This window comes from Canis lupus, chromosome 10, assembly GCF_048164855.1.
Source record: "Canis lupus baileyi chromosome 10, mCanLup2.hap1, whole genome shotgun sequence".
NCBI lineage: Eukaryota > Metazoa > Chordata > Mammalia > Carnivora > Canidae > Canis > Canis lupus.
In genome coordinates, this window is record NC_132847.1 from 75,869,350 (window position 1) to 75,893,658 (window position 24,309).

At 46.2% G+C, this 24,309-nt stretch overlaps 1 protein-coding gene and 2 long non-coding RNA genes across 6 annotated transcripts in view; 1 reads left to right on the forward strand and 2 right to left on the reverse strand.

Annotated features, from left to right (window-relative positions):
* C5 (complement C5) overlaps positions 1-6,277 on the reverse strand; it is a 74,733-nt gene extending 68,456 nt beyond the window's left edge. For both annotated transcript variants that reach the window (XM_072842585.1, XM_072842586.1), the window contains exons 1-2: positions 6,139-6,277; positions 2,310-2,502 (exon numbers count right to left, since the gene is read on the reverse strand). In XM_072842585.1, the coding sequence (XP_072698686.1) occupies positions 2,310-2,502; positions 6,139-6,203 (258 nt within the window). In that variant the 5' untranslated portion in view covers positions 6,204-6,277. The remainder of the gene's footprint in view (positions 1-2,309; positions 2,503-6,138) is intronic.
* A 73-nt stretch (positions 6,278-6,350) lies between these two features.
* On the forward strand, positions 6,351-22,882 carry LOC140641969 (uncharacterized). Its single transcript, XR_012038565.1, has 3 exons — positions 6,351-6,574; positions 16,826-16,993; positions 22,516-22,882. It is a non-coding gene; the product is annotated as an uncharacterized lncRNA (long non-coding RNA).
* The window catches only part of LOC140641970 (uncharacterized), a 41,926-nt gene continuing 32,398 nt past the window's right edge, over positions 14,782-24,309 (reverse strand). Inside the window, exons 4-7 of one of the 3 annotated variants that reach the window (XR_012038567.1) lie at positions 18,558-24,278; positions 16,794-18,100; positions 15,150-15,404; positions 14,782-15,050 (exon numbers count right to left, since the gene is read on the reverse strand). This is a non-coding gene — a long non-coding RNA (uncharacterized lncRNA). Of the gene's footprint in view, positions 15,051-15,149; positions 15,405-16,793; positions 24,279-24,309 lie in introns of all 3 variants that reach the window. The other 2 variants (XR_012038568.1, XR_012038566.1) reach the window with 2 other exon arrangements.

The following is a 24,309-nucleotide window of genomic DNA, read 5'->3' on the forward strand; positions in this document are numbered from 1 at the left end:
CATCCCTCTCCTCCCACTGATTGAGCCACATGCTTTCTTATCTCACGTACATAATTGTAATTATCCACTTTACATTGCACGATATACACATATAATACATAAGGGGTAATTTAAAAAAGTGTTTCTATGAAAACTCAGGCTTTGGAAACATGGGATCCAAGTTAATCACTAAAACCAGCTGCTGTGGAGCCAAACGTGTGAGAACGCGGTCAAAGTTTGGGAGAAGGTAACAACCTAGGGAGATGCTGCACTCAGACTGCCCTGCAAGTGTCTTTAAATCTTTCTCCACTTTAAAGGAACAGAAACTGTGAACAAAGATGATTCATTAAAGGTATGACTTGTAATAATAAGATGTGAACCTCCAACGAGGGGACCCTCTTTACAGAAAAGGCCTTGGCATAACCTCAGACAATTGGCAAACAAAGATATGTTATAAGGTTGAGATAAAATCAAGTGCTGAGGGATCCCTGGGTGGCTCAAAGTTTGAGCCCCTGCCTTCAGCCCAGGGCATGATCCTGGGGTCCCGGGATCGAGTCCCACCTCGGGATCCCTGCAGGGAGCCTGCTTCTCCCTCTGCCTGTGTCTCTGCCTCTCTCTCTGTATCTCTCATGAATAAATAAATAATAAATAAATAAATAAATAAATAAATAAATATTTTTAAAAAATCAAGTGGTAAAGATAGGCATCAAGTTTTGATTCTCTATTTAATCTTTCAATTGATTATCTGAGTCTCCACGAGACATGAGAACTTTCTACGATGGTGAAAACTTTCAATATCTACGTGTCCAACACAGCAGCTGCCGGTCACATGTGGCTACATGAGCCCCCGGATGGAGCTACTATGAGTCATGAACTGAATTTTTTTATTTTAGTTAAATTTGATTGATTTAAACTTAATAGTAACAGCACACTAAAAATCTTAGTGACATCGGAGAAGAGTGTCCACTGAAATTAATGGGAAAATTAATTTTAATTCTTAATAAATCTAGTAAGTGGAAGTATTTAAGAAATTCGAGCGTTTACAATCAAGAACATACATGCAAAAATTCTTGCATTTGGTTAGAATTTATTCAGACCAGTGTTTCTCAAACTTGAGTAATACACAGACCTCTTTTAAAGGATGAAATGTTCTGGAGGATTCTCAGTGCTGACTTCTAATTATTTATAATATAATAAAAACTAATTATTTTTATTATAAAGTTTCTTTTTAAAAAAATATTCTATTTATTTATTCATGAGAGACACAGAGAGAGAGAGAGGCAGAGACACAGACAGAGGGAGAAGTGGGCTCCTCACAGGAGCCCTATGCGGAACTTGATCCTGGGACCTCAGGAAACACCCTGGGCTGAAGGCAGAGCTAAACCACTGAGCCACCTGGGCTGCCCTAAAGGTTCTTAAATACGTACAAACCTAAGACTAGGTGTCATCTTCTTCTCCTTATGAGTTTTACATAATCAATTATAAAACCAAAACAAATTTACAAAATAAATTCAAAATACTAAATATCAATATAATTCTAATCTTGAGCTGTTTTAAAATTTAAAAAATTTCTTTCTAAAGAGCTCACTTTAAAGAAACATTGGTCTAAATGAACCTCAGAGCCCCTTCTAAGTCTAGTAGTGTTTGATTTTCTGGGTTTTTATATTTGAACTTATATCAGAATTTAAAACAGTATTCTGAGTATGAAAATAATATTTTGTTAGGATTTTACATAAGAGATGTGTTGCAAGCCCTTCTCTAACCAAGGTACACTATAGTCTTAATAGAAGGAAAAGTTATTTGATCCATATTGTTCTTTATGTTAACTACAGGTTGTCAGGATGAGCTATTCACTTTAGTAATCAATAATTTTATTAGTTTTGGAAGCAATAATTGACCAATATTAGAATTTAAACTAACAAATGTTTAATAGCATCCTTGGGTTTTTGTAGGCGATGCATTACAGATCAAGATGCATATTTGTATTTTTCTATTTCTTTATAATGATAATTTTCAGAGAGAATAAGTATTTTCAATTCATTTCCAAGTGTTTTTGCATTAGTATAATTTTATGTTCCAATATGAACATTATAATTTACATGCATCGCTCAAAAAGTAGACACAACTCTCCTATTTAGAATTTTCTGTTTCGTCCATATTATCATTGGTGACTGATATCACTTAATAATCACACAGTGGTGAGGGATATAAATGGCCAGATCTCTACGTTATCAACATTCAAACTTGGTACACATTTTATTGAGAATATTCTGTACGAAAAAAAAAAGAATATTCTGTACGTATGAAGAAAATGAATAATAAACGCATACCGTCAAGACCACATTGTTTTGGAATTTATTTTCTGGGGATAAAGTAACATAGCCTGAAGAGTAACTAAATTTTCTATCAGGATAACTTTTAATAGAGATTGTTGCATCAAATTCTTCAGTATATCCATAAACTTGAATTACAACATTTTCAGAGGCTCCAACACGGAATACTTTTGGTGCTGAGATGACATACCTGTTGAAATAGGAAAAGAGTAAGACCAATATCTGAAGGTGATGTGTCTTGTTATAGTTCTGATTTTTTCATCTCACTTGAGAGATTCAAATAGGCAGATTTTTTAAAAGTGATTATTTTTTAAATCAAAACTTACTTGATTTAAAGAAGTAGAAGTTTCTTTAAGAAGAGGAAGTAGCTTAAAATCAAGACTTGAGAAACAGAACTGGAGAGTTAGCTAACATTTAGAAATAACAACACTTTGCCTGAGCTGCTGCCGCAGAGAAAGACTTTCAGTGCTGTTGACTGGAACATGCAAATAGGGCCAACGTTTTTGCTCAATGAAGGAAAAGGGCAAAAGGCCCCAGGGCTGGAGTTGCAGCCCTGTCATGTACTGGCTGAGGGGCCACGGTAAAGTCACATAGTGTTTCTAAGACCAGAATGATTTACCTGTGAAAAAAAATCACCTTCTTGACCAGCTTGCACTAAGGAGGAAGTGGGAACACGTAAATGAAAACATCTATAGCATGCTTCCCACTCGGGAAATGTTAAGATGCATTAATTTCACCAAATAGTTAAAAGGAAGTTATCTTAGAAGTATCGTGTTACCCTGAGTGGGTAAAGAAAAGGACACGGTAAGAGTGAGCTCGGGATGGCTTTAGAAATGCAAGGAGAAGAATGGTAACAACCGTAGAGGACGGCGATGGTGCTGCTGAGTGCCCACGGAGAGGCCGCGTGAGCCCTCGATATTCCACTCTTGATTTTGGCAACAGGCCAGTGATGTAGACACTAAGATTACTCCCACTTTGCAAGTGAAAAGAGGATAATTTGACCAAGGTCACATGCCATATAAGTGAATGAGGCAGCACCTTATATTCAGGTCTTTCTCCTGGTCGTTAACGTGTATGATTGAGGTCAAGGGTATAAGCTATGTTCACATCCATAGGCTCTTATTCCCAGTTTCATTTTTCATGTGATTTATACAAGAATGGAAATCAATCTATATAAGTCTTTGAAATAACATTTAAAAAACGTGTGATTTTCATTGTTTCATTAAAAGAAAACCTAAAAGTATAAGCGAGCTTATTAATTAAATATCATGGAAGTACCTAATTTGAACAGTGAGAGCTACATGTGCTGTTACATAGGAAGAGAGAAGTGTGTTTCAGCCCAAAAGGTCACGGTGACTAATCCAAGTGGCTGAACAGGCCTGGGCCCCGCGCCACTGCCCACCCACCTCCCTCCCCCGGCCCCTGCAAGGTTCCTGCAGGCCCTTGTGAACTCATGATGCTAAAAAGTCAGCAAATCTTCAGGAACAGGGAAGTTAATTTGGAAGCAATTAAGTCTCTTTAAAACATCTGGCTGTCTCCTCTGTGACAAGTAATTTAGAATCACTTATAAACAAATTGTAGAAGAGGGAAAAGAATCTCCAGACTTCTAACCATCATCTGAATGGTTGATGATTGCAGACTAACCCAGGAACAGCAGAAAAGGAGAAGAGCTAAGCTTTGCTGATGAGCTACATTTCCCGAAATCTTGCCCTGTGCTAGGCACTGTTTGAAGGACTCTGGATATATAAACTCACTGAACTGCTACAGCCACTCTGTGAGAAAGGTCTTATCATTACTCCCATTTTACAGATGAAGAGACTGATAATTAAGCAGCCCAAGGTCACACAGTTACATTACAGAATTAGGAACTGAACCCACGCAGCCTGTTTCCTGAATTAACAATTCCAATTGCTAGACTAAACTGGACTTAGCAAGAGCTTTGCAATCCGAAAAATCTTTTTTTTTTTAAAGATTTTATTTATTTATTCATAGAGACAGAGAGAGAGAGGCAGAGACACAGGCAGAGGGAGAAGCAGGCTCCATGCGGAGAGCCTGACGTGGGACTCGATCCAGAGTCTCCAGGATCACGCCCTGGGCTGCAGGCGGTGCTAAACCGCTGCGCCACGGGGGCTGCCCGCAATCCGAAAACTCTAGGGGGAAAAAAGCTATTTTAATTTCAGCATTCTTATAAGTTGTATCTTTTTTTCAGTTTAATATTGTTTTAATTTTGAATTGTCTATGTGGTGGCGGCAGTGATAAAACATAAAATATTCGGTACTTAGAAGTTCCTAAAAGATGGCTCTGGAATCACCCTTCATACAGATTTTGGTCCTTACTGGTTTACCAGTACCACAATCTATTCATATAAAAAAAAAAATCATACTTAAAAAAATATAGTATACTTTTCTTATTTTCTTTCGATAGTTTAAGAGGATTGGGCCACTGAGCTTGCAGAGGCAACAATATTATTTTGGCCTCTACCTAGAATGTTCTTTCTCCCCAGATATTGCGTAGTTTGCTCCCCTCTCACTTCCTTCGAGTTCTGTTTGAGTGTCACTTCCTTAAAGATCCTCTCCTCTCTACAGTGTGGGGTAATGCCCCATCACTTCCTTACCCTCTGACTCCTTTGTGTTTTTCTTCCTTGCATAATAACCACCCGACCTTATTCATTCATTTATTCATTTTGGTTCATTCATCCACCCATTATTTGCTTCTCCCCCTAGAATGCAAGCTTCATACCATCTACTATATCCCTAGTGCCTGTCACAGGGCAGGTGCTCAACAAGTTTTTGTTGAATCAATCAATCAAATTAATTAAATTGGTTGCCACGCTGTACATGGCACTTCTTCAGAGAAAGAGAGGAGATGCTTACTCAGGGCCAGCGCAGCGGAGGAGAAAGAACTCAGAATCACGGGACCCAGGTTCTAGTCCTAGTTCTACACTAATTTGAACTCCCTAATCTCGATTTTTCTTGAACTTCTCCTATTGTCTTTTAAAAAGGAATCTACAACCACCACCTGGGGAATGGGGTGACTGTGGCCTGTGCAAAGATCAGATCAAGGGTGGGAGAGTGTTATAAATTTGGCATCCTGAGTATACATCTATATTTATATTTCACCTAGTTTTATGTACATATTTATGAGAAAATGAAAAAAAAATTGAAGTGGTAACAAAGAGTCCTTAGTAAAAGCCCTGCTTTGTCCCCCTCCAGCAGCATGATCTTTGGCAAGTCACTTTCCCCTCTGTCTGGATTTATCCTCGTTTGTGAAATGAGTAGATTCCATTACATACTCTCCAGTTCCTTTTCGGTTCTAAGCTGTTATTTCTAGATACAAAATCAGTATTTTAAGACATACCTTGAAATGCACAATATTTCAATAATCACACTAAAATTTGTGAAGAGTTAATAAATTCAGAAATAATTATGATCGTTTTTCAAATCACAGTATTAAAATTGACCCCAAAGTAACACTTGCTGTACTACGTACAGTGCCAGGAACATACGAAGAAACCTGTGTACCAAATACAAGTAAGCAATCATGGCAGGGAGGTGTATCATCCTGAGTTTGTTTTGTGCTTTTTTTTGAAGAGGAATCCACATACTCCCTTATATAAATTTTAAAAAAATAACAGTCTCATAAAGCTGGCGTATTAGCCATTCATCAAATCAAGATGTTTCCATGACTTTCTCATTCACAGATGAGACCATTCACTTGGTGTTCTAGGAAGTAGAAGGTTATTTTCAAATTAACTGTCTGTTCAATTTATTTTTCACTCATCGCAACTAAGATGCATTGAAAAATGAAAATGGGTTCGTTTACTTACGTTTGCTCCTGTCCCCAACTTTTACCTAGAAAGATCAAAAACCAAAGTATGCCCCAAAGGCCCATGGCTGGAGGCAGCAGCAAACCATGGATGTAACCTCTTGAAGCTACTTTCCTTTTTAAGTAAACTGAGCTTGAAGATTTTGGGTAAGTTAGTTTACTGGCTAATTATTAATGTCAGAAGAGGGACTGCTAAGTAGGGGAACTAAAATCAGAACCGAGACACCCTTTAGTGCCCAGATGTAAAAGGAGGAGGTATTTTTTAGGGATTTACATCTAGAGATTTATTTTGGATTCATACAAATAAGGCTATTCTGCCATGGGAATTAGCACCGTCATGAACGGCTCCACGCCAGAGCCACCAAGCCTCGGACCTCGGCCTTTCCCCTCCTGACCAGGACACTCGCTCCGATGGGTCACCTGCGAGCACACCTCTGGTAGGTCCACTCGGACACTGGCAGAGACCCACCTGGACTCCGTTTCAGAGTGAGAGAGTTTAGGATGGGTCCGGTTTAGACGGGGCTCACCAGGTAGGCTTCCTAGTGAAATCTGGAGTGGCAGCGTTGTCGGTGTTGGAAATAGTGGGGATAAGACGGATCGGTGTAGACGTTCTATAGAAGGGCTCCTTGGTCGGTCCCAGGCTAGAGAGGAAGCCGAGCATCAGGTAGAGGAGACCCCGGGAGAGGTGATGACACCGCTGTGCTGAAGACGCCGGCATCACTCTCTCGGAGACAGCCCCGCAAATACTTCCGTATTTAGTAGGGGGTGGATATCCTCCAATATCTATTAATTCGCACCGCACAGGTTCAAAATTCACATTCATTCTGATGGAGAATATCTTTCTTAAAAGAATAAATTCATGTATGTACCTTCCAATGAAGATTTTAATAATTTTAATGCAAGAACTGAAAAAAACAAAGCTTCCTATAACAAATGAGTCTAATAACTATAGAATGAAATAAAATTTGATCTTTGAGATTTTTATGTCTCCTGTTTCACTAGGAAAAAACAATTTTTAAGATTTTATTTATTTATTCATGAGAGAGAGAGGCAGAGACACAGGCAGAGGGAGAAGCAGGCTCCGTGCGGGGAGCCCGATGTGGGACTCGATCCCAGGACCCGGGATCAGGACCTGTGCCAAAGGCCGGCGCTCAACCGCTGAGCCACCCAGGGATCCCCTAGAAAAATTTTTATATACAACTTTCCTTTTATCTGTTCTCATTTCTCCCTTAGTATATAACAGGTAGTCTATTTTATTTTATTCTTTTTAAAGATTTACTTATTTACTTGAGAGACAGCGAGTGAGAGCAGGGGTGAGGAGGGGCAGATGGAGAGGGAGAGCGAGAATCTCAAGCAGACTCCGCACTGAGCACAGGGCCTGACATGGGGCTCGATCCCAGGACCTTGAGACCATGATTAGGTACTCTATTCTAAAGTAACAAAACAGATTTATCTAAATATTTTTTTTATGCTTCACATGTTTTATGGCCACACTGGCATTCCTTGCTTTGAATTAATAAGGTTTTACTTTACCAACACTTTAGTACTGAACTGATCAGAAAAAAGTCACACAAAGGAAAATTTCATACACAAATTTCACTAGCAATATTTCTTGCAAATGCTATTGAAATGATAAAAATCTGCCACAGTTGTCGGACAATCTACCCCATTTGTTTCCAAAGGGAATTTGTAAAATGATTAAGCTGGGTTGCGAAAGATGGGTTGAGTTAAAACAAACAAAGTCCTTTTGCCATCATTTTCGGGAAAAGATCCTTTGGAAAAAAGCAAGAATACTCAAATCATAGAGTATTTGTATTTTATGTGCAAGGAAGTTTGCTTGTATTATATAGTCAATATTGATAAATGATATTTGTAAGCCATTGGCATATTTTTCTGGGAGAAAAAAATTGTAAAAATAATGGATCCTGGGGCACTTGAGTGGCTGAGTCGGTTAAGCTTTTGGCTCTTGATTTTGGCTCAGGTCATGATCTTGGGGTCGTAAGATTGAGCCCCAGACCTCAGGCTCCGCGCTGACTGTGAGGCCTGCTGAGGATCCTTTCCTCCTTCTCCCTCTGTCTGTCTGTCTCTCTCTCTCTCTCTCTCTAAAAAAAAAAATAAAGTAAAATAAAATAATGGATCTTAAAGATCTTCAATGAAACCAAAATTGAATTCACAGATTTCACGTGTGTTTGAACTTTTCTCTGGCTTTTAAACATGACTCCGAGGTAGATTCTCCTTCACATTTTAAAATGTTGCCTTTTGAGAGTCTGTGGATTTTATACAAATATGAATCGCTAACAGAAGAGAGTCCAAGTCTGGCAGAAACTTTGGTGGTCGCCTGGTCTTCCTGCTAGTGCCACTTCGATTCTGCCCTCAAGACCGAGCCCGAATGGCTCCCTTAGTTCACAGGCGCCTCCTGACCTGGGTCCTACTTGATTCTCCAGCCGGCAGCCTGAGTGCCGATCTTCCTGGGGTCACCGTGGCACGGAGGCGTTCCTACCAGGGGAGCAAACAGTCTAATTCTATCACCATTACTCTTAACCTATTCAGACCCCCAATTTGATATGTCATCAGAAATATGGGGTGTGCGTGGGTCGCTGTGCCACCAGCACTCGGTCTGTGTAAGTGCTCGACCAAACCACCAGCGTGAGAGGGAATAGTGGGGTACAAGCTACAGATAATTGGGGAACCTTCTAAATAAATACCTCCCATTAGTCACCGGGCTTCCTGTATTTTTACATGGCTCTCAGGATGAAGGAAGGTCTTTATCGTTGAACGCAGCAGAATTCCGCCCCGACTTCTTTTGTTTACTGTCCGTGAAAGGTCTGGGATTAGATGACTGACCCGTTAAGAGTCCCTCCAACTGCTGTGTCCCGAGAGTCTGACATTCTAACTCAGTGAGCAAAGGAGCACAAAAAGGTTCCCACAGACCAGAAACTTTTCAGAAGGTATTTAAAGAAATTTTTCGCTTGTTTACGACGCTGGTTTCCATTACAGAGTATGTGCATCTTGCCCCTTTACCTCATCGGTTGTGAGAGGTCTTTGCCCAAAGACCTCAGCCTCACGCTGACCCTTATGAAAGATACTGTTTGAAGCATGTTCTCGCTTCTCAGGAGCTGGTCCAGTAAGTAAGAAGGTGGGAAGGTCACAGGCGTTCATTCACCATCTCAACAAGACCTGCTGAACTCCAGGGCATTTTGACAGGTGCAGAGAGGACACGTCCCCAGCTTTGAAAGAGCTTGTCCAAATAACAACAGCACCATAGCTACCAATCACTAGCTCCTGCCATGGATCAGTTATTGCAATAATGAACTTAACATAAATGGTCTCTCATCTGCACCCCCGCTCCGAAGGGTGCTACAACCTTCACGCTACCAATGAGGAAACCGGGGCTCAGAGAGATACAGTGGTTCGCCTCAGGGAACACATCCGAGAACCTGCAGAGATGGGGATTTGATTGTGGTGAGGTCAGTAGGAAAAGGAAAAGAGACATTACCAAAGCAGGCTGGGCTTACCTTCTCTTTGGCGCCTTCTCCAGCGATTTGTAATTGAGTCTCCAGTTTACAAACTCTATCGAACTTTATGGAGCCCGGTTCACACATTGTGATTCTTATTTATTTATTTTTAAGATTTATTTATTTATTTATGATAGGCATAGAGAGAGAGAGAGAGAGAGAGAGGCAGAGACACAGGAGGAGGGAGAAGCAGGCTCCATGCAGGGAGCCTGACGCAGGACTTTATCCTGGGACTCCAGGATCACGCCCTGGGCCAAAGGCAGGCGCTAAACCGCTGAGCCACCCAGGGATCCCCTTCATTCTTATTTATATGCCATTGAATATTCTAGGCAGAGGCTCAAAGGTCCCCCAGGGGAGTAAGTGTGGCATTCGGTGAAGGACTAGCCTGACTTAGGTCTGGTTCTCCCTTCCTCTTGGGGCGCTGAGGCCAGACCAGCTAATGGGACCACCAGGGCAGATGGTAGAGGGGGAAGGTGCCCTGACAGGGCGAGAGGTGGGGAGAGCCGGAGAATCGCCAGGTGAGCCACATCCTAGGGGACACGGTGACTCAAATCCAGCAGCAGTGGATGCTCCTGTATCTGGGTCCTTGAGAGCACCCAAGCCAAGTGACCCAGCTGAGCCATCGCTGAATCCTTCGCTCATAAAAACCGACGCCGGTCATTCCTTGCGGTTACACTAAGCCACAGAGTTTAGGGGCCAGTGACTACCTAGCAGGACTAAATGTGGACACCGGCATAGGGGCTCTCTAAAGGCCCAATGCTGGCGCAAGCTCCTTGCCCTCCCGCCCCCACCAACGGGCGCTCGCTCACCTAGATCGATACTTTAATTTCCAAGCGTCCAGAACAGCAGCCTCAGAGGCCCATCCCAAGGTGCCACCTGCTGCAGGAACCTGCAGCATCCCGAAGCAGGCGGGCACCCCGCGTGGCCGTGGGGCCGACGCAAGCCTTTCCCCGGCAGGCCCGGGCTTCCCGTTTCTCGGGTCTTCTGAGAACTGGCTTCTTGGTTCCTGGAGAGAGCAGTGCCTGCCTGGCTTCTGATAAGGAGGCTGAAACGTGGAATCTCGGAGCCCTGAGAGCCATATACACATGTAAGGAGTTCTTACGATTATTTTTTAAGCGTCTGATTTCTCCTGCTTTATCAGCTCTGTTCTTTCTACCTGAAAACACGAAAAAGTCTCCATTAATTGGGGAAAAAAGCCAAATATCACAGAACCTTTTGATGGGTTTTTCTCTAAAGGTCACTGCTAACCCTCCAAAGGCTTGGTCTGCCCCCCAACTTTATACGATTTTCTTTTCCTCCGTTCATCCATAAATTCCCCTCACTAGAATGTTTCATAGATTATCTTAGTGGAAGTTAGATAGAAACAAAATAGGAAATGAATAAAAGGATTTCCCAGCAGCAGAGGCCACTCGATGTTGGTTGGCAGGTGTTGGCATTATTCCCATTTTACGGGCAAAGAAACCAAAGATCAGAAAGGGCTTAAGGGAACGAAGGAAACCCAAAATCACACAGAAAGCAGTGGCCAAGGCCACCTGTACAGTGTGAGGGTCCCAGGGCGAGATGAAGACGTAGGCTGCTTGGTCAAAGAGGTAAGAAAAAGTGCTGTTAAAGGTAGTAAAACATAAAGCATCTTCTGTGGTCTCTCAACTTGCCAAGGTGCTTTTTTTAAAAAAAAAAATTTGCTATTTAATGTCATTTTAAGTGGAGGAAAATGAAAGGTTTAAATTAATGGCCCGATTTTTACCTTTCGTCTTTGGTGCAACGCCGTTTAACTGCAAACATACGGGCTCCTAATTCGTACGTGGCCTCGTCAGAATGACCCGGGTGGCCTTGGGCGGCGGCGCACACTGGGTGCTGTGCCCGCATCGCCGGGAAGGCCGCTGCTGCTCGGGCCGGCCCGGCGACACAGCCCTTGGCTCAGGGAAGCGGGAGGAAGGGCTGAGGGAAGCGCGGCTCCGGGCCGCCCCGTCCGGTCTCCGCCGTGCCATGTTCCGGGCAGCTGCCGGCCACGACGTGAGCAGCGGGGCGTGCCCGGGCAGGCGGAGGCCGGCCAGCTCAGGCTGTCGCCAGCGAGGAGCGGGGTGGCCGCTGCCCAGCCGGGTGCGCTCACGGCCGCCGCTGCCCCAGCGCTTGCGACGGTAAAACACCAAACATGCTGTACGGGGGTCACTGCGAGGTTTTTGAAGCTGCAAAGAGAAATAGAGAGAGAGCGACGCAGCACTGGGCTTCCTGGACCCGGGAGCAGGAAAGATCCGAGGCGAGGCTCGGGTGACAGGGAGGCAGCGGAGGCCACAGCGTGACAGCCTCCCGCCTCCCCACCAGCGACAGTCACTTCTGGGGGCTCCGCAAACCTCCCTCAGGAGAATGAGTCCTGGGGCCGGTGGGCTCCGTGTGGCTGGGCTGGGGGTGGGGGGGTGGGGCCTCTTGAAGGCTTTGCCGGCCCGGCAGCTCAGTGTGGACACCTCCCCGCTTGCCTGGGCGGGTGTCCTCATCTGCAGCCACTGTGCCAGGCCTTGGGGACAGAACCTGGGCCTGAGACCACAGGGATCTGGGCAAGGGAGCCCTGATTCTGCAAGTGGGGGGGCTTGCAGCAAGCCCTGGCCCAGGCCACGGTTTAGGGACACCTGAGAGCTGTCAGGGCCATGGCTTTGTTTGGGATTGCCCCTAGAACTCCCTCGGGGTCCCCGCGACCCCAGCTCCAGGTGCCAAATGGACCCGGCTTCGGTGCACCTGCAGAGGAGGCCCGTGCCAGCATCCTCGCCCTCCCTGGCCACAGTCAGTCCCTGACCCTCATGAAGCTGGTGGCGTGCATGGTGGGCGTCCCTGGCCTGGGACTGAGGGGTGTGGTTGGGAGAGGCCGGGGAGGCAGAGGGAGCTGCCGGGGCAGGTAGAGGCCGGAGGTCATCAGGACGGAGAGACACGCAGGGGCTCAGTCGGGGGGACACGGCAGGCAGCTGGGATGATACCTGAAGGAGAGAAGGGCGAGGGAGCCCAGGTCCTGCTGACCCGCGGCCATCCATCGAGCAGGTGAGCGCCCGTCACTGAGCTCGCGGCCGGGGCAGCGACTAGAACTGGACCAGATGCTCTAGAAGCTGGTGGTCGAGCGCTGGAGACACACCTCCAGACCACCCAACACCACCGTGACGAACGCCGTGCCGGGGGTCTACACAGCAGGGAAGACGGCGGGTTCTCGGTAGCGGAAGTGGGCTCTGCTGCACGGGCGCACCTAACTCTCTATCGCCTGAATGGGATGAAGGTTCGTTCCCTTCTCGCATTCAAGAGGCTCAGGCCACCCCCGCGTTCCCGGTGTCCCCGGAGGCAGGCCCGGGTTGCCTTTGCGCCACCAGGCTGTCATCTGGCTTCCTGCCTCACGGTCCCAGGCGGCTGCTGGGGCTCCAACCATCGTTTCTGAGCTGAGGGCTGCAAAAAGAAGGCAGAAAAGAGACGCTCCCTGTCGAATCGACTTGCTTTGCGCAGCCTTCCTCCAAGGCCCATAAATACGTCTCATCAGGACTCGGGAATAGGCTGTGCCCAACTTCAAGGGAATTGAGCGGCTAAAACTCAGGTTTTTACAATAAAGAGGAAAGAGTGGGTTCTGGTGGGTTAGTCTCTGACACAAGGGTTTTCCTCCTTTGCATCCCACGCTCGTGAAGATCGACGCACGGCATCGGGTTCCGGGAGAACTACCACAGGTTCCTGCTTTTGGCCAGAGTACCCCCCGCTAATAGAAGGCTGGGTCCACGTCTAAAGATTTCATTTTAAGACCTCGATCTTAGAGGGGGAGGCGGATTTCTCGGCGGCGCGGACGCCCGTGGCCAGGGATGAGCGGACCGCCACGAAGACACCCAAGGCGAGGGCAAGGGCCTGGGGCAGCCGGCACGAGTCAGGGTATCGGGCCAAGGTTGACCAAGCTGATTGGCTATTGCAGAGTGATCTCAGTTGTAGCAAAAAGGAGACTTCTATGCTGACGGCGATGTCGGGGAGGCATCTGGGAAGTTCTCTTCGGCTCTTAGGCTTCAGCAGATAGTTCTGAGCAGCCCCATCTGGGTGCTGGCACCTGCGTCGATGCTGATGGTCGTGGGCTGAACGAGCCCTGCCGACGGCCCCGTCTCTGAACGATCCCCTCTCTTTACTTGCTTCTAATGTAGAACAACTCAGAGTCCATGACTTCAAGTTTTTTAGTGTTTCCAAGGAGTCCAGGAGCTGAGTAAAAACCTGAAGGTCGGGGATCCCTGGGGGGCTCAGCAGTTTGGCACCTGCCTTTGGTCCAGGGCATGATCCTGGAGTCCCAGGATCGAGTCCTGTGTCGAGCTCCCTGCATGGAGCCTGCTTCTCCCTCTGCCTGTGTCTCTGCCTCTCTCTCTCTCTCTATGTCTATCATGAATGAATAAATAAAATCTTAAAAAAACAAACAAACCTGAAGGTCTTGCTGTGGCGCCAGAAACTTGGGGTTGATGCCTAAGGTCTGGATCCCTGCTCCAAGGCCCTGACGTGGCCCCGTAGGTGAGAGCAACTCACTGTTTTCCATCCGTCTGTCTCATAACCTCTTCCTGGTTCTAGGTGACCGCCTATCTAATGGGTTCATGATTAGGACAGCCGGTCACACGTCAGTGACCCCACTACCGTTTTGAAAATGGAAACCGACTCCCAAGTAATGTCATTCCACTTAAGACCTTAATTAAAAGCATAAATGACATATATGAATCTTGGGAAAGCTGAACCCTGAAGGAAATAAAATCGAGCATGTTCCCAAAGATCACAGAAGAACCTAGGATCTGTGGGAAGCCTCTGTCCGGAGGTAGTTGGCCACCACCACTGGGAAATCACCCACGCAGGCCACAGCGGCTACGAGCGACGTGCCCACGGAGGCAGACGGCGGCCGGGAAGACTTCCGTCTTCACCTTTCCTAAAATGCCTTTTTCTTTTTTTAAGATTTTATTTATTTATTCAGGAGAGACAGAGAGAGAGGCAGAGACACAGGTGGAGGGAGAAGCAGGCTCCATGCAGGGAGCCCGATGTGGGACTCGATCCCAGGACCCCGGGGTCACGCCCTGGGCTGAAGGCAGCCCTAAACCGCTGAGCCACCTGGGCTGCCCCTTAAAATGCTTTCTGATCAAAATTGAATCCAAACCCATGACTGTCTCAGATAATTAAAGGATTTAGAAGAACATGATTCATGAAGCACCGTTACTGTGTCGTCCTTTACATTCATATTTATTTAAATGTTCATCCTGGGGGCGATCGGGGGTCTCTGTTGGTTAAGTGTCGGCCCTTGGCTCAGGGCGTGATCCTGGGGTCCTGGGATCAAGTCCCGCCTCGGGCTTCCTGCTCAGCGGGGAGCCGGCTTCTCCCTCTGCCCCTGCCATTCCCTCCGCTTGGGCTCTCTGCCTCTATCTCTCTGTCAAATAAATACATAAAATCTTAAAAAAAAAAAAACCCAAAAAACCCAAAAGCCCCTTTCACTCACGTCCGAGCGGTTTTGACCTGTGTGTCGTACCTGAACCTGGAGGTAGGATAAATGCTGATTTCAAATTCAGAGAGGGCAGGCGACTGGCTCAGGGCTGCACGGCCGGCCGAGCCCCCGGCAGGCATCGAGGCCGGACTCACGGTGGTTTGGTGCGTGTCCCCGTGGCAGGTGCGCCGGGAGCCGCCGTGTGTGGCCTCATGAATCGGCTGCTGGGCCCGGGCCTGCCTCTGCGACTCTCTGACCTTGCACGAAGGGCTCAACCGCGTTGTGCCTCAGTTTCCCTATCTGTAAAGAGGGGGAAAGAATAAAATACGTACTTCGTGGGGTCGTGGTGGGGTTTAGGTGAATTAATTCTTGTGAAAAGCTTAGGACAGACTCTGAGCTCGAGCAAGTCCTCCCGGACGTCAGAAATCATCAGGGAAGGGTGATGGGTGCCCAGCGAGCTGCTGGGGCCCCGGGGTGAGCGTCAGGGCCCGGGCGGGGCGGCGGGGGCTCCGCGGGGCTCCAGAGGCTGGCGCAGTGCTGGCAGCGGGCACAGGGGGGCCTGGGCTCTGGGTCCCCCGGGGCGTCACCCCAGCTCCGCGCCTGGGTTCACCGGGGGCCTGAGCTCCGAGACCAGCCCTTTCCGCGGCGGCAGGTGCAGCGGCCCGCGGGGTCTCACCTGGGTGCCCGCAGGGCGTCCGAGGCCCCAGGAACGTTCCTCCCCGGCCCAGGTCGGGCCCTCCCCCCAGCCTGCCCCCCAGCCACCCCGGCCACCCCTGCCCCCCACCTGCCGGCACAGACCTGGGCTCCCCCCAACCCCCAAGGCGCAGGAGCTCCCTCCCTGCCCACCTGCACCCTCCACCCGCACCCCGCACCCCACACCCGCTCTGCCCCCTGCAGGGAGGCGTGCACAGCGCCCTCCCCAGGGCGCCCCTGTTGGAGCTAGCCCCACATTCACCCTCGCACTCGGGTGCCTGGGGCCCTGCGTCACCGCCCCGGGAGGTCACCGCGTCTGGAGGGCCCCCCGGGCTGCAGCCTCGGGTGCCGCTGCACCTGCACCCGCTCTCCCGCCAGGTGCTCGGCTGCTCTTTGCGTCGAGGCAAAGGGAACCCGGACACGGAGTTTGGGTCGCGCACCTGTGTCCTGCTGAAGGTTCCAGCGAGTGACGCTGCTTCTCTAACCAGTGACGCCGACGGGCCAGAGGCTCTAGCGAAGCAGGCGGCGGGGAGTGCGGCCCGCAGAGCCCTCCCTGCACCCAGGGGGACACGCGCCACACGCCCCGCGGTGACCTGGGCGCCCAGGCCTAAGGGAGGTGGGCCTCTCCACCCAGGGGCGACACCCCCGGCCCAGCACCCGACCCTTGCAGGCCTGCCTTTGCCTCCAACAGTCAGATAACGGGCATGAACAAAGAGTCCTTTTTATGATTATTTGTAAAGTTAAAAAAAATGCTCTTTTTGTTATAGGAAAATTTGAACTGATAAAAAAGTAGAGGGAATGGCATGATGAGGCCCGCTGCCCGTAGCCGCCTCCAGCGATTGTCCGCTCGTGGCCAGGCTGCTTCCTGTGCACCCACTTCTCCGCCCTCCCTAGACTATTTTGAGGCCAATCCCCACATCACTTTATTTTATCTGTAAGCATTTCAGTATACAGCTCCCAAAGACAATACTTCCTTTAAAAAAAAATAATTCTCACCCTCAAAAACAATGATGTCTTGATATCATCAGATAGCAGTCAAGGCGCCCGTTTCCGCCGGCAGTCCATGAACCTCAACCGCCACCAGCGCAAAGCATCAGTCACTTCCATCAGCCCTGGGATGATTTCCACCGAGGCACCAGATAAAACACTCAGTGCACACACGCTACATTTCTCAGCCGCCGTGTGTCCTGCTGCAGGTGAGGCCTGCCAGGTGCTTAGCGCATTCCGACAACAATGACAATAATGACAATAATGACAATAATGCAGCCTTCTTTCCTGTAGCACTTGAATACTTTTTGCCACCAGGTGATAGGAGCCGAACACGAGGTACACGAGTCAGCAGAACGCAGCCGGCAAATGAGAATCGGAGCAGTAGGACGTGGTGCCCGCTCACCCCGCACGCTTCCCCGTGGCTCCGGGCGGCCTCCGGCTTCCCCGGATGATGCACCATTCACGGCCGCCAGCGCTCGGCGGCAGCCCCCCAAGCCCCCGCTCGGAGGGGAAGTACCATGGGCACCATCGTGGCTTCTTGTTGGAATTTCATCTCTCTGCAATGTTGCTGTTGTCAATGCTCTGGTTACAATTTTTTTTAGCAATCTGTCTCCATCCTATTTTTCAGGCTAGCAGAAAGGGCAAGGCTCAGTTATGGAAACCACTTGATGGGTGAAATACTGAACCGTAAAAAATCAAATATTCTTCTTAAAAATATTTTATTTATTTGAAAGAGAGAGAGAGAGAGAAAGAAGGAGCAGCAGGCAAGGGGAGGGGGAGAAGCAGGCTCCCCTCTGAGCAGGGAGCCCGAGGCAGGACTCCATCCCAGGACCCTGGGATTATGACCTGAGCCAAAGGCAGATGCTTAACGGACTGAACCACCCAGGTGCCCCCAAGTCAATATTCTTAAAAATATTTTTCAAATGGTACTGATTTGCACTGCTACCCATAATTTGAGGGAGAACTCATTACTGAGTTCTATTTTGATCTTTCACCCCAACCTCCCAGCAAATCAGAAAGGTTTTAGGAAAATAGGAACTTGAAATTGTCGCTCACAAAATGATGGCTTATAAGAACATGAAGTGAACAAAATATGTTCAAAGACATAGATGCTTCTTTTTCATACTAGATTACAATGAGAGTCTAAAATACGCTGTTGCCAAAGTTCTGGGTAAAGATGTCAATAAAATGATAAACACATTACAGTGAACAAACCTGTTTATCATACTGGCTGTTTACCTTTATTTGAAATGTGAACACCTTGAATTTCCCAGGTCGTTAGAGGATCAGTTAGCACCAACTCCAGCTGATGCCTGGAGAATAAAATATTTCATAGCTACCACACATACGTGAGCCCTAATTAACCCGGACAAATTTAACATGATCTATTAATCAGAAATGTCTATGGTTTTCCCCTATGGGGTCTTGAAGCAAATCGCAAGGAAACAAAGTTGAATCAGTTGGCCGTGGGTGGGGGGAAGGCTAAGAGAAGAGCAAAGGCCAACAAGGGACTTCTACGTTCTCCGAACAGTTGGCTGCACACCCACTGAGTTGACTGATATGAAATGCCTGTTTGTGTAGGTAGAGGAGTTCGGACACAGGCACATACGTATGGTTTGCCATAGATTGAGTGTTTGTGTTCTTCCCACAATTCACATGTTGAAGGGTGACCCCAGTGTGATGGCTTTTAGAGGCAGATCTCCGGGAGGTGCTTAGGTCCTGAGGATGGAGCCCTCGCGAGTGGAAGCAGGTCCTGGGGGATTCCCTTACCCCTTCTGCCATGAGGGGTCACGGTGCAAGAGCGCGGTCTGTGACCCCGAACGTGGGCTCTCAGCAAACACTGAATCTGCCACTGCCTCAGTCTTGGACCCCGCAGCCTCCAGAACTGTGGGAAAGAAATGCCCGTTGTTGATAAACCACCAGTCTGGTAGCCTGTGACAGCAGCGCAACAGCCTACGGGATGGCTCAACCTAACATACACGCCTCTGGTTTGTTCTCATCGCTCTAGTTCTACAAATTGAAAGGCTGTGATAAGCTGTCAAATGAAAATTACGTTATACTTAGTGAACTCTACTAAGAAAAGTCACCAAAAACCAGTGAAACATAAGGATCAAAGCCCATTAGTCCAAACGGGGTATTTCCTAAGTGTCTGTCACGTGCAAGGCACAGTCCTAAGGATAAATATGGGGATAAATAACAAACTGTCTTCAAAGAATTCATTCTGGAAGAGGAGAGAAATATGTAAACAAATACATGATCACAGAAGGTAAGAAGTGCTTCAGTAAAAGCACGTACGAACTACAGTAAGAATATGAAGGGGACGCGTGGGTGGCTCAGTGGTTGAGCACCTGCCCCAGGCTCGGGGCGTGATCCGCGGCCTCAGGATGGAGTCCCATGTCGGGCTCCCTGCCTGGAGCCTGCTTCTCCCTCTGCCTGTGTCTCTGCCTTTCTCTCTCTGTGTCTTTCATGAATAAGTAAATTAAATCTTTAAAAGAAAAAAAAAGAATATGAAGAGTAAGCATTTAATTCTTTGGGGGATACTTTTTGGAGAACTCAGTCTCTGAGTTGGGCTGTCAAATCCATTTGTCAGGAGGGGATTAAGAAGGGGTGACGGGCATGAAGGAGGGCACTTGATGTGATGAGCACCAGGCGTTGTACGCAGCTGATGAATCACTGAACTATAGCTCTGAAACTGATAATGCAGTATATGTCAATTAAATCGAATTTAAATTTTTAAAAATTTGTTTAAAAAAGGATTTCCAGGAAAAGGCAAGAAAACTGCAAAGAGCACTTAGTGCTGGAGCGGAGAGGGCACAATAGGGTAGTGGCAAGAGGAGCCAGAGCCGTTGGCAAGAGCAGCGGATGAGAGTGTCTTGATCCACACAGGTTTTGCCCGATAGGTCACGGAGAAGAGGTTTTAGGTGGCGAAGTAGAGTGATCACATGAGCAGCGAGCTGGAGAGCAAATCAGAGAAGGGAAGTGGTTAAGGCTGGACTCAGGGAGGGTAAAGAAGGCAGTGGGGCATCAGGCAGGTCATGATAACTCAACAAAAACTGATCATTTCTCAAACCTCTGGATGATCAGTTATGTGCAGTGTGTGTTTATTATACGAGGAAAATATTGCCTCCTCTTTTTTTACTTTTTAAATTAATTTTATTTTAATAGTTTATTTAAATTCAAGGTATCAATATATAGTTTAACACCCAGCACTCATCCCATCACGTGTCCTCCTCAGTGCTTGTCACTCAGTCACCCCGTCCCCCCGCCCGCCTCCCCTCCAGCGACCCTCAGATTGTTTCGCAGTCAGGAGACTCTCCTGGTTTGTCTTCCTCTCTGAGTTTTTCCACTCAGTTTCCCTCCTTCCCTTATGGTCCCTTTCACTATTTCTTATAGTCCCCGTATGACTGAGACCATATGATGATTGTCCTTCCCTGATGAACACCTACCACTTATGTTGACGTAGTTGGAACCGGAGAATATTATGCTAAGTGAAACAAGTCAAGAGGAGAAAATAGTGCTTCCTTTTATTATATAGATAAATAGCTTTGGAAATACATACCTAAATGGATGATATACATTGTCGGTGTGTTTGTTACAAAGCAGTTGTTTAGAAAGACTGAAATAATTATATAGAAGCATAAAGCCCGGGTATCACCCCAAACTACATGCTCAGTATAAGTCCAAGGTAAGTCACATGGCATTCTTCTACAGAGATCGTCAGAGCTACAGTTAATCCCGCTCCTGATAAAAACCAACCCAACAGCACTGGTTCAACATCAGTGCTATCTTTAATTATCGAAGAAGCCCTTGGAAGAATGACGGACACATCTTAATCAATAATTTACATTGAAAATAGATGTAGTTAACTTTAAAAGTTAGAAAAAGAACAATAAAACAAAGAAAGTTGAAGGTAGAGACTAATGGACTGTGTAGGGGGAAAGCAATAAAACTGAAAACAATTATAGATAGTCAAACTAAAAGCTGTTTCTTTGAAGATTTATTTAATAGAGAAAGCTGATCAAGTCTGATCGAGAAGAAAAGAGGACACGTATTAACAACATGGAAGGTATTACGCTAAGTAAAATAAGTCAGTCTGAGAAACACAAATACTGTATGATTCCACTCAAATGGAATCTAAAAAAAGAAAAAGAATAGACAAAAAGTGAGATCTGACCTATAAATAGAACAAACTGATGGTTGCCAGACGGGAGGGGGGTCGGGAGTAGGGAAAATGGGTGAAGGGGAGAGAGAGGTACAGGCCTCCAGCTATGAAATGAATACATCACAGGAATGAAAGGCATAAGGAATACAGTCAATGATATCATAATAGCAACCTAACAGGACAGATGGTGCATTTGTAGTGAATAAACGATAACGTACAAACTTGTCAAATCCATAAGTTGTGCACTGGAAACTGATGTAACATTGTGTGTCAACTGTACTCAAATGTTTCAAAAAGAATGATATTGCCCTCAATCTATACAACATATATTCTGGGAGAATTAATTTTTGCACCATAATTAAAATATCAATAATAACATTTATTATTAGGAATACTTATATATCTATTTATGACATAGGCAAATAATGAATGTTTTATTTTATATAAATAAATTATATATATATATATATATAGAGAGAGAGAAATACTTCTATAAACTTGGAGCAAGGAAGCTTTTCTAACCAAGACACCAACCCCAGAAACTCTAGGCAGTTTTGACCTTCTGAATATTAAATACTCCTGATGCCATAAACAAAGATTACAAGACCTGTGGATTAGGAGAAAATATCTGCAGCATATTTATCATATTTTATGTGTGTTTGTATATGGGTGTTATATATTTTTTGCAACTTGCACATAACAAAGATTGGTTTCTGTGATGTATAAAAATGCCTAGAACATGATAAACAACAGACAAACCAAGCAAGAATTGACAAAGATATAAAAGGCTAATCCATTGGAGGAATATCACTGGCTGATAAACATATGTAAGCACAGGTAATAACTGTCACTTCACACGGAATCAATTTGCTCCATGAAATAAGATATCACTTTCGATTCATCAGATTGGCAAAAATTATGGATGGACAATAACCCATTTTGGCAAAGGGGTTGAACAGTAGGTTTTAAAGATTGTGGGAGGGATCCCTGGGTGGCGCAGCGGTTTAGCGCCTGCCTTTGGCCCAGGGCGCGATCCTGGAGACCCGGGATCGAATCCCACATCGGGCTCCTGGTGCATGGAGCCTGCTTCTCCCTCTGCCTATGTCTCTGCCTCTCTCTCTCTCTCTCTGTGTGACTATCATAAATTAATAAAAATTAAAAAAAAAAAAAAGATCGTGGGAGTGCAAATCAGTACCATCTTTTCAGAAGGCAATTTTTAAGTAGATGTCAAATCGCAGATATGCCTATTCTTTGATTCGGCAATCCTACGTGTAACAATGACAACTATCTTACAGAAAAATATACATATGTACGAAGAGAGATGCAAAATGATGGTTTTCTTTGCATAGCTGTTTCTAAGACTGAAAATCCAAGAACAATTTAGATACTCGTTGTAATTGGTTGGATAGTGGCCCCAGAGAGATATGCCCAAATCATAGCTCCTGGTACCTGTGGATATGACCTTATTTTTGGAATAGGGTCTTTGCAAATGTAATTAAGGATCAAGAAATGAGATCATCTCAGACTAGGGTGAGCCCTAATCCCCATATGGTGTTCTTATTACAGGTAAAGTATAAGGTGTCCCTATAAGAGAAAGAGGAGTAGAAGACACAAGAGCACAGGAGACACAGCTACGTGAAGACGGAGGCAGAGACGGGAGCGATTCACCTATAAGCTAAGGACCACCGAGGAGCACCAGGTGCCACAAGACGTTCTAAGAGGCCAGGAAGTAGTCCCCCTACAGCCTTTGGAAGATCACGGCCTGTTGACAGCTTGGTTCTGGGCGTCTGACCTCCAGAACTGTAAGAGAATAAATTTTTGTTGTTTGAGGCCACCAAGCTTGTGGCAATTCGTCACGAGCAGCCCTAAGAAACTAATAGACTCATTAATGTGTGAGTCGTTAAATAAATCAAGGCATACGGGTATTATCAAATACTGGATGATCACTGAAAAGAATGAGGCAGCTTTCTCTGTACTGTTGTGGAAATAAGATTATGACATTTGGCTAACATTTTTAAAGAACACATGGTAGAAATATGTCCATTTATGTAGCATGAGCCTATTTATAAGGAAATCTGTTCATAGTAGTTAACACTGTAGGGCCAGAGGGGCTACAAGAAAACCGACAGAGGTTTTTAAATGGTTATTCTTAAATTTTTTATTGATTTTCCTCTACATTTTATTGTTTGGCTTTTTTAAGCCTGTAGGTTATATTATTTTTATATATTTTTAAAATAATGAAAATACATACATCCTATGCATTCATAAGTTCAGGAAGATTTCCCAACAGTATCGCTGTTTTGAAGATTAATTTTTATACTTTAAAATATTTTTCAGAGCTTACTTGTTTATACGCTTTTATAGGTTCATGAGAAGGCACAAGGAAGTTATTAAATCCCTTTTCAAAACCAGTTATTTAACAAAAAGTTGTAACAATGAGAGCTAATGGATGTTAACTAATTATGGCAATCACTTCACAGTTATACGTAATTCAGATTATTATGTTGTACACCCTAAACTTACACAACGTTATATGCCCACACATCTTAAGCAAACTGGAGAGGGGGAAACCAAAAGGAAAAGATGTTTTTAACGATGAAATTTAAAAGTTACTTTTTAAAGTACCAGATTAAACCAACCTCGCAATATTTTTCTTAACTATTTCTCTTCCTTAACTTGCCCGATCTCCACACTAGGATAGTTAATTCGAACTCAGATGAAACCAAGGAAAATGTGGTGAAAAGTAGGTCAGTAAAATCAGACACAACTTTAAGGAGTCGTGCTCCTCAGTATTCCCCACGAAACCACGTGGAACAGACTGAAGGAGATTCTCCTCTGTAGGTGCTCACTGGGATTTCTGGGATCCCTTCTGCCTCTAGGTGATCCTGTTGGCTCTGCCTTGGGGCAGAATCAAGAATTATATTTGGATTCTTCACAGTTTGCTGTTGTCTCCACGCACGATTCTGGGTGTCTGTGGTGGGTGATGTGCGCGCAGAGCCCGCGTCCCCATCGCCCAGGCAGGTGTTCGCACGTCACCCACCAGCTCCTGGGGGTAAATACTGACCTGCATCTGCTGCGCCAGGAGTCGTGAGAGGTCTGGTGAGTGGGCTGGTGGCTCCCGACTGGGATCACTGCCACTGCCACTCTCGTTTGTTTGGTTTGCCCAAGCCAAAGTGCAGGGGTTTATGCTTCGTGTTTTCTGCGTTGAGCCAAGTTGGGAAGTCCTTGCCCCAGAGGCCGCCCAGGCCCTCCGGCAGCCTCCGCACCGCGGGCTCGCGCACCAGGCCTTCCCGCCCTCGTGGGGCCCGGGCACGTCCTCCTGGGGTCACCTGCAGGCGACTGCCCCCTGAGCATGGGAGC